The sequence below is a fragment of the Neospora caninum genome, chromosome VIIa (assembly GCF_000208865.1).
Source record: "Neospora caninum Liverpool complete genome, chromosome VIIa".
In the NCBI taxonomy this organism is placed as follows: domain Eukaryota; phylum Apicomplexa; class Conoidasida; order Eucoccidiorida; family Sarcocystidae; genus Neospora; species Neospora caninum.
The window spans coordinates 197069-211247 of NC_018393.1; the positions used below are offsets into that span (position 1 = coordinate 197069).

The window sequence follows — 14179 nt, forward strand, 5'->3', positions numbered from 1 at the left end:
GACGCGCAGATGGAGACACGGTTGCGTGGTGCGCCCGATGGATAGGCGCGAGACAGGGAGACACACGCGAGGGTATGGCGGGGTCACTTGCCCTATACTGGAGTGTTTGTGCGCCGCACACGACAGCCAATCAGCATCTGCATGCGACCAGGGAGTACGCAATGCTGGAAAGCGGTGATTCTCCAGGGATTCGAAGAGCGCTTGCGATCCGTCGTAGGCAACTCACCTTGAACCCGAAGTCTTTTCCGGCTCGGAGCGTGGGCACCTCCAGACCAATGCACGCCATGAGATCCGCATGCTTGATCCCGGACTGCTTCGCCTGGCCGAGGCAGATACGCCGGACGGAGAAGCCGTTGAGTGCCGTCAGTTTGAACCAACCGCAGCCGGGCTTTACGGCTAGGCGATACCAGCAGGGCCCCGCGAGGGGCAACGGCAGCGACGCTCGCAGGACAACCGGCTGAAGAAGAGACGGCGCGCTCCAGAGAACCGAGGGACATCGGGCAGCAGGAGAGAGGGAAGGCGCCGCAAGGCGCGCTTCCTCGCGTCTTTTCGCCTTTTCGAACTGCGCAGGCGACGAGGCGAGTGAAAAAGGCACCGTCTCGGATTCCGTTCTCGAGTCCGAGACGGCGTGCGTGGGGACGGCCAGTTCCTCGCCGCCAGAAAGAGTGCATTGCGTTTCCGTTCTCTCGCCGTCGGCTTGTGGGAGATCCGTCGCGCTGCGACGCCCCGGGACAGTCCGAGTTTTCTCCCACTTTGTCTGCATCCACCGACCGTGCTCGTCGCCAAAGCCGCCCGGTGTCCTGTCTATTTCTGCATCGACTTCCCCCGCAAGCCCTGCCGTCTCGTCGCCCCCCGGCGGGACTGGATCCTCTCGCGGCTTGTCCGGCGACACGCCGAGGCCCGTGAGATCCCAAAACAGCCACGCCGGCGGGGCCGGGAGAAGCGGCGCGAGGACGGCAGGCTCAGGGAGGATCGCAGCCACCGCTCCGAGGCGGCGCCGGAGCTGGCCCGTATCGTCTACCGTTCCCACCGCCACAGACGGAGAAGAAGAGGCGAATAAGACACAGCGAAGGCGAGCGAGAAGCAGCAGACGCAGGAACCGAAATGCGCATCTCCCGAGGTACGGTCGACCCCACACGCTCGTGGCCAGAAGCCGCGGGAGAAGATTCGCCATCCACAAACGCTCGTGAGCGCCGCCAGGGCCACGGCGCCTAGACCCCACGGGCGTCGGCGCGTCCGCGTCGGTTTCACATTCACTGTCGGGCTGCGGCGAGGCCCCAGGCTGCGAGAGACAGCAGCCAGAGTCGGCCCAGGCGCCGTCCGCGCTGACGGTCCCCCAGAGGGCTTGGACATGACAGTCGTCTTCATCTTCTCGGTCAACGCCTCGAAACTCCACAACCCACTGAAGCAGTTGAAGAAGAGCGACAGCGATGGTTTCCGCGGTCAGGCACAGAGAGCGTTGTTCCGTCCAAGTCACCCACGGACCAGCCTTCGTCTCGACGGCACGTCCCGGTCTCTGACTTTCTTCCCTTCCTTTTCCCTCCAGCGCCGCCTCTCCACGACTTCCCTCCGCTCTCCGTTGGGCTTGCGCACCCGCACTCGACCGAGAACACCCGCCGGAAACCGTGTGGGCTTCGTCCGGCTCCGAAGCTCCACCGCCCGGCTGCAGCGTCTTTGGGCGTCGTCGCTTCCGACGCGCTTCGGTCTGCCTTTCATCACTTCTCGAGGACGCCCCGTTCGCCGGTGCCGTTCGACGCTCGCGGGTGGCTCGTCCGTCCCCACCCTGGTCGCATTCAGCGCCTTCGCCGGGGGCCCGAAATCCCCGTTCCCCCTCCGCGTGATCCAGAATCGCTAGAAGGCGCCTGTTCGCGCTCAGGGCTGCATGCAAAGCCGGCAGGCACGCCGGACTCAGTCGGCACCGATTCACCACGACGCCTTCGTTTCCTGAGATCGGGGACGAAGCTGCTGAGGCACCAGGAGGGCCCGGTGAGAAGGGCGGAGAGGCAGGCTGCCTCTGGAGCGTCGTGTGCCACAGAAGGTCAGCCAGGTAGCTGCTGCCTAGGCCCAGGCCGGAGAGGAGCATCTCGGGAAGGAGAGGCGGGGCTTTCGTTGGCGTCAAGTGGAAGTAGCGCTGGACTGCGATGTGGAGGCCGAGCAGCGGCGAGCGACCGGAAGACGGAGAACCATCGCTGGAAAACTCTCCAGAAAGAGACGCCGTTTCTGCAGACCCCTGCGAAGCGCGAAAACAAGCCGACGCAGAAGCCAAGGGAGACGAAGGGGACGGATCGGCTGGCGACGCAGCCGCACGCGAGGAAATCTGTGGAGTGGGAGAGCGTTTTTCGACATCTATGGACAATCCCGAGGCGACGTCAAGAAGGCGCAGCATCAGAGCCGCGACTGGGGCAGGGCCAGCGGAAGGCAGAGGAGGCGTCGACGGAACATTGGAGCTCTCCGAGTCGGAGTCCGTCGCGCTTCCCGAGCTGCAGCCACCGGCAAGAACCCGACGCAGACACGCCGATAACGAGAGACAGGAGGCATTTCTTTCTCGCGCTAGCCCTGCCTTCCTCCGGGCCTTCTCAGCGGTGCCCGTCGACTCGCCCCGTTCACCCGCGGATGGTCCGGGCCGCGGTCGTCTGCCTCCGGTCGCTTCGCCCTGTCCTATCTTCGCCGAGGCGTGCTCGAGGTGCTCGACGCTCCAAAGCAACAACCGAGCAAAGTGTTTCAGGCACGCGCCAACCGGGGACAACGCGCCCAGCGAGCTCCTCTGTGGCGAAACCGCATGCCTGTCTTCTTGCCTTCCTCGTGGTCCCCTCGTGTTTCTGCCTTGCTTCCGGCCGCTCGCCGTCTCTCCTGCGTCTTCGCTTTGCTGGACGCCGCGGCAAGGCTCCTGTGCCTCCCGCGGAGCGCTCGGACTCTGCGCGGCCAGGAAGTGGGAAATCAGCCGCACGTGCGGGCCGAGGGCAAGGCCGACCGCAGCTCGGAAGGACATCCAAAGGTACTCCGACACCGCCGCTGTCGCGTGGAGCCAGGTGCGTTGCATGCCGAGCGCGTCGAGAGTCTGCAGCGCTGCACAGCATTGCTGTCTCAAGGTGAGAACCTTTTCGGAGCGCGGCGTAGGCGCAAACCCTCCCCTGGCACTGCGGCGGCCAGCTGTAGAAGCTGCGCTCGCGCCGGCCTCACTGTGCGACGCCGAGTTCGAAGAAGACGCCGAAAAGGCAGCTGAGGTGCACACGGCCGAGGACGACGAGGCAGGAAGTGTGTCGAGGCGACGCCGCGGGTTGGGAGAAGGAGACCGGCGCGCGGGGTCGGCGTTCGAATCCGCGAGAGCGCGAATGTGCGACTCGAAGTCGCGCTGAACTTGGTCGGCTGTCAACTCGGAGACGTGCCCCATCTCCGCAACGATAAGAGCCGGAACCTGTCGCCCCGCTCGCTTGTTGGCCTCTCCGTTTCGGGCGCGCTGGGCCTCCGCCCACGCCCGCTCTTCGTCCCTGGACAGCCTGACCCGGGCAACCACTGCCCGGCTCACTTGAACCCCGCCGGAAGGCATGCGGTCGCCGGAACAGGAAATCAAGCGAGGCGTCTTCGAAAGCAGCGCTCGCTTCGCTGCGGCGTGCCACGCCTGAGTGTCTGGAACCAGCAGGCGAACAAAGGGGACGGTTCCCATCCACTTGGGCGCACCTCCCTTTGTCTCTGCGAGCTGCACGATCTTGGTTGTCGTCGCACTCTCGGGGCCGCCGTGCCACCAGACCTGGTCCGTCTCCCTTTCTGTCTCGCCCCCGCTGTCTCCGCTCCCCCCCGGAGCGTCGGGCGCGGGCGCCTCGCCGCCCTCTGCCCGCGTCGACGACACCCCCTCCGCGCGCTCGCGGCTTTCTCCAAGTGCACGGGGCTGCCGCGCGCTTCTTCCTGCTTCGCCGGCGGGCGCGTCACCCGCGAGAAGAAAGGCGGACGTTCCCCAGTGTGCAGGCGACGGCTCGGCTTCACCTGAGAGGAACCGCGCCCTCATCGACGGGGTTCGTCTGGTGTTAGGACCAGTCCCTTCACACCCGCCTGCGTCGCCGACCGGGCCGCTCGCGCCTTCGGGGACACTCTCCAGGCCTCCGCCGCTGGGCGGCGGATCTGCCTGCGTCCACAGAGGCTGCCCGCGGCCTCGGTGGACGAATGCGGGTCGGTCAGAATCTCCTCCCTCTTCTCGTCGCCTGGAAGGGAAGACGCCGACGTGGTCTTCCGCAATTTCTCCACTTCCAGTCACAGACGCGACAGGATGCCTGCCAAGTCGCGCCGCGCTGCTTCCTCCGGAGTCTCCGTCGGCTGTCCGGCGCTCTCCCGCTGCATGCGGGACTGCCTGACTGTCGCCGCTCCACAGTCCGTCTTGCCGCCGGTCGGTGTGGAGTGTCTCCGCGGCCTTTTTCTTCGTGACCAGTGCGTAGCACGAATGCCGCACCCGCCTGCCGCGGTGTCGGCTTGAGCTGCCGGCGAGCCGCTGCCCCGCGTAGACATCGGAGCCGCCTGGCGGCCCGTCAGACGCCAGCAAGTCCGCGAAGGCTTGGCCCGCAGTTCGCACCCACAGCTCAACGCGTACAGGCTGCCCCGGCTTCAGGGGGCGTGACGCGTGCGGAGTCGTCGCCGCGGAAGCAGAGAGCGGCGAAGACGAACTCGAGGCGAGAAGCGCAGGCTGCGCGCCCGACTCTGACCTGCTTTGATGGAGTGGAGTCGACCGAGACGCGTCGCACGTTGGCGGTTTCCAACCCGCGTTCGCCTCCTTGTTTGCCTGGCTTTCTCTCTCGATTTCCATGTCGTCCTCGCCACCCGCGTCAACAAAGACGACGCACTGGTCGACTTTCCGAAAGTGCCGAGTTAGCATCTTGGACACAGGACCGTGTGCAGGGATCGACAGCAGAGCCGCCGCATGCGTGCCGGGCGCGGCCGAGCGCTGAGCAAACGCGCGGAGCGAAGGCGAAGCGGGGAGACGACGCGAAGAGTCCCGCGAAGCAGAGAGGCAAGGAACAAACACCAGCGCGACCTCGACGAGAGCGTCGCTGTAGCTAACGGGAGGAAGGCCGCGAGGCGGGAGGTAAGACAGCGGAAACGCTGCGCGATCTGGAGAGAAAGGCAACCCGCGGGTGGACAGAGCCCGCTCGCCTGTCGGCGCACGGCGGGTGCGAGACTGTGGCGCAGAGAGAGAATCGAGGGACGATTCCGGCGGACGACCGAGACGGACGTGGCTACCCTGAGACAGGGTGGACGCGGGTCGCCTTCGAATGCCTTGAGACGAAGGCGGGCACGAACCCTCGGCGTCGCCTTCGTATCGGTTTGGAGCGTGTGCACGGAGTTTGCTCACGCGACAGGCGTCTGGCCTAGGTAGGTCGCGACGCGCGGCGCCCCAGAAGCCGCCCTCGTCAGTGCGACTCTCGCCGAGAGAACCGTTTGGAACTTCGGTCAAAGAGGCGGCAGGTGGGCCGAAATTCGGAATGCGAATGTGACGCTTCGGGGTTTGCCATTCGAGGAATCTCCTCAGTCCAACGCCCGTAGCATCCACGACCGTTTGCACACACCGCAGGACTCGCCGAGCCTGTTCTGTCGTCTCGTGCAGAAGTTCAGCATCGAGGAGCCTCCGCCTCGATCGCCAGTCTCCCGGAAAAGCGGCCTCCTCTGGTAGGGCGTCTTTTTCCTTTCGGTCCTTCGGCTGCTTCGCAGCCCAGAGACCAAGAGCCTGGAGTCGGAGACAGCGAGACGAAGTGACGAGAACGAGCAGAGACAGAAGAAAGGGGGCGAGCCACGCACGAGACAGCGCGGCGACCTGCGAGGTGAACCCGTAGGGGTAGGAAGGATTGAAGACACTGGGCGGCTGAGAGGGCCCAGAAGGAGACAAGAAGAGGAAGCGGCTCAGCGTCTCCGTCACCCCACAGAGAGCGGCGACGAGAGCGGCGGAGCCCGCAAACGGAGCGCTCGCCCCAGACGAAGAAGGGTCAGCGGGGGAAGCGTGAAGAGCGAAGGAGCCTTCATTCAACAGCGACGAGAACGACGAGGGAGAGCTGCTCAGAAGAACCGTCTGGAGCAGGAACTGAGGCAAGCCCGGAAGAGCCAGGGGAGAGAACGACGACGCTGACGTCTGCGCAGGAGCGAACGGCGCGCCACAGAACGAGAGAACGGGACGAAGAAGTCGCTCGTAATCCGTTACAAAGCATCTGCACGAGACAAAGGGACAGCGCAAATATATCAGAGATCGAGAAACCCTTCACCGCTTGGCTTTGTCCTCGTGGATGATTCTTCACACAGAAAGCGTGTCTTTCTTCCTTCTGGACCGCGAATACGGGATGAAACAAACCTCCCGAAACAGACGCAGCGTCTTCTGCAGCCGATCCCCCTGCTGGCATCTCATGTCGCGCTACAGGCCATCCATTTGCCGTTCCACTCCCACTGCCTCGGGCACGTTAACAAACGTTGATGCTCAGAGAAACGTTGATGCTCTGCGTCTGTGTGTGTTGAGTCGACGGCTGCATCGAGGCAAATACTTTTGAACTTGCAGCAAAGAAGAATGCCGACACATCGCCTCCCAGGCCCCCCCACCTCCCCACGAGAGGGAATTTGTCACCGCTCTCGGCTGCTGCTCCCACATTAGTGTCTTATCTGGTCGCCCGTCGCTGCCTAACTTCAGATGCAGAAGAAAACGCACACACGCCCCAGTTCGGATTCAACTAAACCGGCTAGTCTGCAAAATGCATCTCTGGCCCGCACTGCAGGACCAGCGTATATACCTGGGCAAAGCCGACGGCGCTGCGAGGGGGACGAGGGCGCACTTTGCGTCTTTTCTCGTCCCCAACAGCGTCTCTGCGAGAGAGTCGAGGAAGCGCAGGAGCCGCCAAGATGCGTCGACGGCGAGACAGGAGAGTTCTCCGACTCGCGCATACCCTTCCCACTGGATGCACTCGCCGTTCTCGGGAGGCATGCGCTTCTCGTGTCGCCTCCGGGAACCCCTCGGTCGTCTCTGCGCCTCTCCAGCCTCAGTCGCCTCGGCGTCCGCCTGCTCTTCCGAGGCCTCCGTCGCGCCCAGTCCCCGCCGGCAGCGCTTCAGGACGCCCTGGAGGGAGACAGTGGTCTGGAGGCCCTCCAGCACGAAGATCAAGGCCTCGGCCGCAAGGCGCAACCGCGCGTTGTAGCTGTTCCACAAGTCGACAGCGAGGCCGAAGTGCTTCAACTGCGAAGCCGGCGAGGCGAGCGCTGCGCCTTCAGAGCAGGGTTTGAGTGCGACTCGGAGGACGGCCTGCAGCGTGGTGTCGTTGAGCAGCCAAGCCCGGAGGGACATCGGATCGAGCGGGAGAGGCCGGTCAGCAGCGAACCTTTGCTTTTTGCGCGCTGCCCAGGCTGTCGGCGACAGGCGCATCCACGCGAGGAGAAAAAGAGCGTTTTTCGCGATGCGGCGAGCCAGCGCAGGTTTGTGGGTCGCCTGCAGACTCGGCCGTGCGCCGTCTCGACCGCCTGGCTCAGTCGCCTCCGAGCGAAGCGACGAGAAACGCTGCGCACCCTTATGCACCGCGAGGCGTGCGGTCTGAGCGGCGAGGCGCCACAGCAGCTGCAGAGCTCGAGGCAGTTCGCGAACTGGAGGCGCGGCGGGGAACGGAGACGCAGCGGGGAACGGAGACGCAGCGGGGAACGGAGACGCAGCGGGGAACGGAGACGCAGCGGGGAACGGAGACGCAGCGGACGCGTCAGAGAACTCTTCCGGAGGGCGAGTTTCCGCTGGAGACCGGTGGCTGCCGCTGAGAGCTGCGCCTTTCGCGCCGTTCTCCGTCTCTTTCCCCCGCGGCTCCGAGGCGGCGCCGTCGCCAGCTTCGAGGTGCGCCTCGTCTTGGATTGCAGAGAGCAGAGAGAGGAAGAGGTCCGCGGCGGCTGGCTGCAGAAGCAGAGACAGCGCGAGAATTGCGCGCTCCGCCGCCGCCATGTGGGCGAAGCCTCCAGGAAGCAGGGGAGGGCCTGCCGTTCGCGAGAGAGGACTAGAGAAGAAGCGGTCTCCGAGCGCAATGATCGCCTTCGCAACTTGAGATCGGCCGTGAACGAAATCGATCAACGCCACGTTCAGCCGCCCGGACGAGGAAGAAGGCGACACCGATCGACCCGTCGAAGACGAGACAGCGGACGAGCCAGAGGGTGACAAGGAAGAGAGCAAAGAGTGTTCGTGGGACGCGAACAACGCGGGCAAGTGGGGGGGGGAAGAGAGTCCATCCTGAGCGGCAGCGGAGCAATCCAACGCTATTCGCCGGACCTCCGACGCGGCCACGTACAGGCTTCGAGCGCACTCCGTCCAAGGCACTAGGCAACCCGTCGGAGCCGCATCTGCGGCCAGAGAAGGGAACAGGGAAGAAGGGAACAACGAACAAGGAGACGAAGGTGAGGCGCGAGATTGGGGACCAAACAAACGGACGGAAGGCGCCGAGGTCGAGGGACGTGAGAAGACGAGTTCCTGAGAAAGGAGCAAAGGCCGCAGGGCGTCGACGGCGGCAGCAAACGCGGCGGCTCCGAACGAGGGAGACCCGCGCGTAGACGAAGAAGGGGGAGACACCGGCGATAGGAAAGGAGACAGGTCTTCGACGAGGTGGTGAATGAGAGTGAAGGAGGCGTCGTACGCGACGAGGAGGAGCTCGAGCGAAGGGTGCGTCGCGTGTCGGCTTGACTTCCGGTAAGCTTCAACTTGGCAGCGGAAACCCCAATCGACGCTAGGGTACGCCGCGCCGAAGTCGAACTGAGTACAGCACTCACCAGCAGGACTCACGCATCGGCCGGCAAGAGGCAACAAAGAGAAACACTTCAGAGGGGTTCAGAGAGGGAACGCGAAAAAGTCAAGGGCCAGGGGAGCGCGTCAGGCAAGAGCAACGTCGGCCTGAGGCAGGCCGTCAGGACGAAAACGGGACGAAACGGAGACGAAGAGACGAAAAGGCAGTCGAGGTCCAAGTCGACGTCTGAGAGTCTTCGATGCGAATCGAGATCCCAAGGGATCTGCCGCAATGCCTTCAGAGACAGGAGGCGGACAGGCACGCGTGGCGGACCACGAGAAACACCCCGCAGGCAAGCAAAGAGCCAAAGAGAGGACGGCGCCCCTCCCGGACAGAGAATGGCACGTGCAGACGCGACCAGACACAGTGCACAAAAGGCAGTGAGCACGAAGGTAGACAGAACGATTTCGGGAAGTCGAGCTCCACCACGACAATACAGAGCCGCGCGAGAGGTACCGCAGAGAAGAGGACACAGAGAAGGGGACACAGCGAAGGGGAGGAAAAGTGAGAGGGCCGCGGTAAAAAACGGAACGAGACGCAAGGTGTCGGACACATGCAGGGCTTTAATGGTTTTTGGATTTTTGCGGTGTCTCACCTCGATCGACTTGACATCTCGGAACTTCAGTTTCGGAAAGTTCCGCTCGAAGCATTGGTGCGTCTTCACTCCGTGGCAAGTCACCACCTGACGCACGCCACATGTGCACGGAATCGAGACGCTAACGGCGTTGTTGGCTGGTGTCTGTCAATTCCTAAGTGCTCGCACGTTACTAACACTCTTGCACTCCCAGTGGAGATGTGTAGCGTTTCCTGCGCTCCTTCCCACCGCAGCTATCTACATAGGTAGTACCTGGCGGGGACTGTCTAGCACCGTATGGGGAGTCAAAAGGCCCATCGAAACGCGGTGGAAACGGAGAGCAAAGACAAAGGATTGCTAGAGAAAGCCGACGCACACAGACCTGAAGTCTGTGCGCGTCGGCTTTCTTCTGGTTCGACGTTGTGTCCGAAACACACTCTGTTTTTCTTTCGAGTTCCCGGAATTCTCACCCGAATATGGAGCTCCGCTCCCGAGTCGCACGTGTTGCTTCGAGGGTCGAATTTGATCTTCACTCTCTGCGCGCCTTCGCCGCGGCAGAGCTCCTCTTCGTCCTCCCGCAGCCAGTGCGCGAGCCCCGGCGCCATCCCCGCTTCGAGACCCAGGAAGCCCTCGCCCTCGCGGAGGACGCCGGGGGCGCTGTCGGCCTGTGAGACTCCAAAGAAGACGCGCTGGTCTGCGTCCAGCGACTCCGCCCCGGCAGACCCCGAGTCCCGGGGCGCCGACGCTGAGGACGCATGGGCGCCTGTGCCGCCGGGCGAGGCGTCCGCGCTGCGGGTCGGAGCCAGCCTCGGAGACGAGGCCTGGAGCGGACGCTGCGAAGTGGAGAACAGGCGCGCAAAGTCGAGGCAGAGGCGGAAGTCTGCGACGGTGGACAGCGGATGCGTTGTCTCGAGCAAGTAGACGCAGCACGTCTCCTGGGAAAGACGCCGATACGCGGTACTCGCCGTAGGCAGCATGAAGAGGCTCTCGCGCAACCAGCTTCGGTCCTCGTCAACGCTGCCCGTGTCTGACTCTTCGCCACCGGAAGACGACGGGGACGCGGTCGGGGGGTTCCGGCGTCGCCCAGGCGTTCTGGGCCTTTGTCGGCTGCGCCCGCCTCGGCCTTCCAAAGCTTCACACAAGGCTGGCAACGCATCTGGCCAGCACACCAGCACGGCGGCGCCAGCCGAGTCTTTCGCCGACGTCTGTCCTTCCGAGAGTCTGTTCACTGCTGTCTCTTCTTCGGCGACACCCGCCGGCGGTTCGTCTGCGTCCCCGGAGTCCCCCGCGGCTGTGGCCTCTGCCTCCAGCGCTTCCGCCTGGGTCTCCGCCGCGAGTGTCTCCACTCTGTCCCTGCGGTCGCACCGGCTCGCCTGGAGAAGGAGACAGTCTGGCGCCCCAGAGGTGCAAAGGGCGACAACCAAGTCCGCGTAGACAGCGGCCTGCGTTAGGCGGCCTGCGAACTGAAGCAGGCGGGGCAGGAGGGACACGAGGAAGACGTCGAGGCGTCCGAGGAGGCGCACGAGCTGGCTTTCCGCCCGGCTTTCGCGCTCAGACAAAAACGTGTGCGACATGAACGGCAGCACAGCGAGAAACAACTGTTGCTTCCGAAACTTGATCAGCAAAAAAATCTGGTACACGACCAACTTGCACACGCGCGCGAGGAGCCGCTCGGAACACTTGAGGCGGAGACGAACGGAACCTTCGGCGAACGAGGCGCCCTGCGACGAAGAAAACGAGGGGAGAGGGACGGAGAGCTGTTCCGCCTCAGACGAGAGGGCGTCGAACGTGAGCTCGGTGGCAGCTGTCAGCAAGTCCAGGTGGAGATCCAGTTTGTCCCGGAGCGGCCGCGAGGACGCGGAGATTGAAGGCAACAGACGCCGTCGCGGAGTTTCGTGGGCGGGGTCGAGGAAGGGACCCGGTGTCTCCGGCAGGCTGTCCTCGGCCGTTTTCGCTCCACCGCTCTCTTCTCCCTCCGATCGATTTGGGTGCGGGTGCGCTCGACGCGAGACGCGAACAGGCACGAAAGACCGCGACCCGTCGCCAACTTGGTCGGGCGGCCTGTCCACGTCTTCATCCCTCTCGCCGGGGTCACTGTCGGCCAGCGATCCGACATAAAACCCTCGCGGCGGATGTGGGCTCGACTCCCGTCTGTTTGCGAGTTCGTCCCTCGGGCCTCCTGTGCTCGTCAGTCCCTGCCTGGCTCTTTCACTCGCCTCGCTTCCGAAGTTCCCTCCGGCCAGCTCACCTTCCCTTCCCGAAGTTCTCTCCCCCTTCTCGCGTCTGTTGCCTGGGCTGTGTCTCGCGGCCGCGCGGGCCTGGCGCCCAAAGAGCTGTGACAGCTGGCGTCGCTCGCAGTCGCTCTTCCGCTTCATCTGCTCCTCCTTCTCTTCAGCTATGGCATGCAGGAACTCTCTCCGCACGCACAAGAAAAACTGCAGAAGCAGGCGCCTTAACGGCCGAACCACGAGACGCGTCAAGCGCCCAACGGCGTCGAGCACCGGGCCCGCGTTCCTCTCACTTCCCTGGACCTGCGGAATCGACTCGCCACGCCTTGCTGCCTCGCTTTGTCCTCTCGCACCTGGGGCGCCGTCCTCGCGGTAGGCCCTACCCGCGGCGAGCGCCGGAGTCTCTCGGCAGTCAAGAAGGACACTTGCCGGAGGACAGGCCAGCGCGAGCAAGGCGCGAAGAAGGCGAAGAAGGAGAAACGGCGGGCAGTGCGCAGTTGCGAGGGCGATGACGCCGCCGTCGGTGCCTAGCACCCCGAGAGCCGCGAAGACACGCGACGCCAAACTGGCGAGTTCGAACCCGCACAAGGAGGAAGGTCGAGGCGCCGCGTCTGCCGAGGAGTGTTTGCCCCTCTCGAACGAGCCACTCGACTCCGGACTGTCAACGGGCCGTGCCCGGCGTCCGTCGCGCGAAGGAGAATGCGGACATTCCCGCAAACCGCCTGGGAGAAGCGGCGCATACACGCACGCGTGAAAGTCCTCCAGCGCAGCGACGACCGCCGGAAGCGTCGCACAGAGAAGCTGGTCGAGTCCCCCCGCACTTGCTTCAGCCTCCGGGTCTCCGTCTCGATCTTTCTCTTTCGTCTCCGCGTCTCTCCGGGCTTCCTCCTCCCCTCCGGCCTCTTGCGCCCACGTGCCAGCCTCCCCAGCATCTTCCAGGAGCGCACAAGCTGGCTGAGGCGACGCGTGTGAGACTGGGGCTCCGGCTGCGGCTTCTAGGTTCGCCACGTCTTCCTTCCCCGCTGCTTCGTCTCCCTCGAGGAAAGACCGGTGGGCAACCCGCAGGAAGGCGAGGGAGCAGAAGCATTTGTCAAGGCCCTCTGTCACCAAGAACGGAGCTAGGAGGAGCGCTCGACAGAACGTCAGCGTGGAGGCTTCTGCAGCGGCGCTGACAACGAGGCGCCGCCAGCGAGGAGCGAGAGACAGAACGCGAGAGCAGAAGGCCGCGTCGAGCCTGGGTCGAGACCCGCCTGCGAGCCGTTGAGTTGGCGTGTGAACAGTCTCGCCTCCAGGTGTTTCTGTGCCTTCCCCGCTTTCGTCTTCCCGGTTCACCCGCCTCGACTCCACGAGGCCTTCGAGCTGATCCCGCGGAGACACCAGCCAGGCGCCAGGGCGAGAGGCAGCAGCGAGAGCAAAGACCGGCAAGGGGAGGTCTGCCCACGCCTCGCAGTCGCGCGTGGAAGGCGGCGCCCCGGCATGCGGCTGAGAAGCCGCAGAGGAGACGACGCGGACGAGCACGTCTCTGAGCCAGAGAGGATCCACTGGGTCGCGAGCGCACGGCCGCGGAGCCGTGTTCCAAGGCTGACAGACAGCAGACGACGCAGGGTGAGAAGCGTCTTTCGACGCGGGCGGAAGCGGCGCAGAAGGCAACAACAAGGCCCAGAGCCGAAGCAGACAGTAGAATGTCCCCATGGCTGCATCATCGTCGAATGTAGAACGCGGAGAGACAACAGGACAAGGCAACGCCGAAGAAGAGTCCGTCTTTTTCACTCCTCGTGATTCCGAACCGGCCTTATGGTCGCCCGCCTGGCCTCGGGCTCCGTCCCCTTGAGCACCCACCGACGGGGCAGTAGCCGAGCCGTTCTGCGCGTCCACCAAACGCCCCGCGGCTCGCGCCGTTCCGTCTGGTTCCTTTCCACTCCCGCCGGCGACCTGACACCGTTCCTTCTCGGCAGCTGCATGCATTGCCCGCCTGCACAACAGATCCCACGCGAGTCCGAGACACTCTCGCAAGAGGTCGAGCGTCACGCCGTCCGCTTTGATCCACTCGGTGAGCCCCGCGCCGCCGATATGTATCGCAGGGGCCGCGCTGGCGCTTGCCTCTCCTTTACTCGATGCCTCCGCAGTTTCTTCTCGCCTCGGCGCGCCTCCAGACTCCCTGCTGTCTCTGCTGTCTCCGCCGCCACGCGCGAAGATCGGCGAGAGGCACGTGGCCGTGGCCGCAGCCCCGCGAACGGCCGCGCGCGCGTCGCGAGTCAGCTTGGCTTTCAGAGAGAGGCGCAAGGCGGCGTGACTCAAGGAAGCCATCAGAGCGCCCGGATGTTTCGTGGTCCAGTCCGCGGGCGGCAGGAGGGCCCGCGAAGAGCGGTAGTGGTGATTCAGGAGACGGTCGAGTTCCGCTGGAGACAACCGAGGCAAAGGCACCAACCCGACGACGTGCGAGGGCGACGAAAGCGAGACGGCAAACCGGTAGCCGAGCGTCGACGTCAGAGGGGACGAGGAGTCCTCAGACCCTCGACACGCCGACGAAACGTTTGGAAGTCTGCCGAACGTATGGAGCTGAAACGCAAAGCCGCACAAAAACACAACAGCCAATCTACAACAGACAC

The 14179-nt window shown here is 64.4% G+C and overlaps 1 protein-coding gene across 1 annotated transcript in view; it reads right to left on the minus strand.

Moving 5' to 3' along the window:
• The window catches only part of NCLIV_019520 (MGC83258 protein, related), a gene marked incomplete at both ends in the record, with an annotated part of 53519 nt that overhangs the window by 33449 nt on the left and 5891 nt on the right, over positions 1 to 14179 (minus strand). The window contains 4 exons of the mRNA XM_003882146.1: positions 227 to 6185; positions 6756 to 8737; positions 9364 to 9450; positions 9813 to 14129. Of these exons, the coding sequence (XP_003882195.1) occupies positions 227 to 6185; positions 6756 to 8737; positions 9364 to 9450; positions 9813 to 14129 (12345 nt within the window). The remainder of the gene's footprint in view (positions 1 to 226; positions 6186 to 6755; positions 8738 to 9363; positions 9451 to 9812; positions 14130 to 14179) is intronic.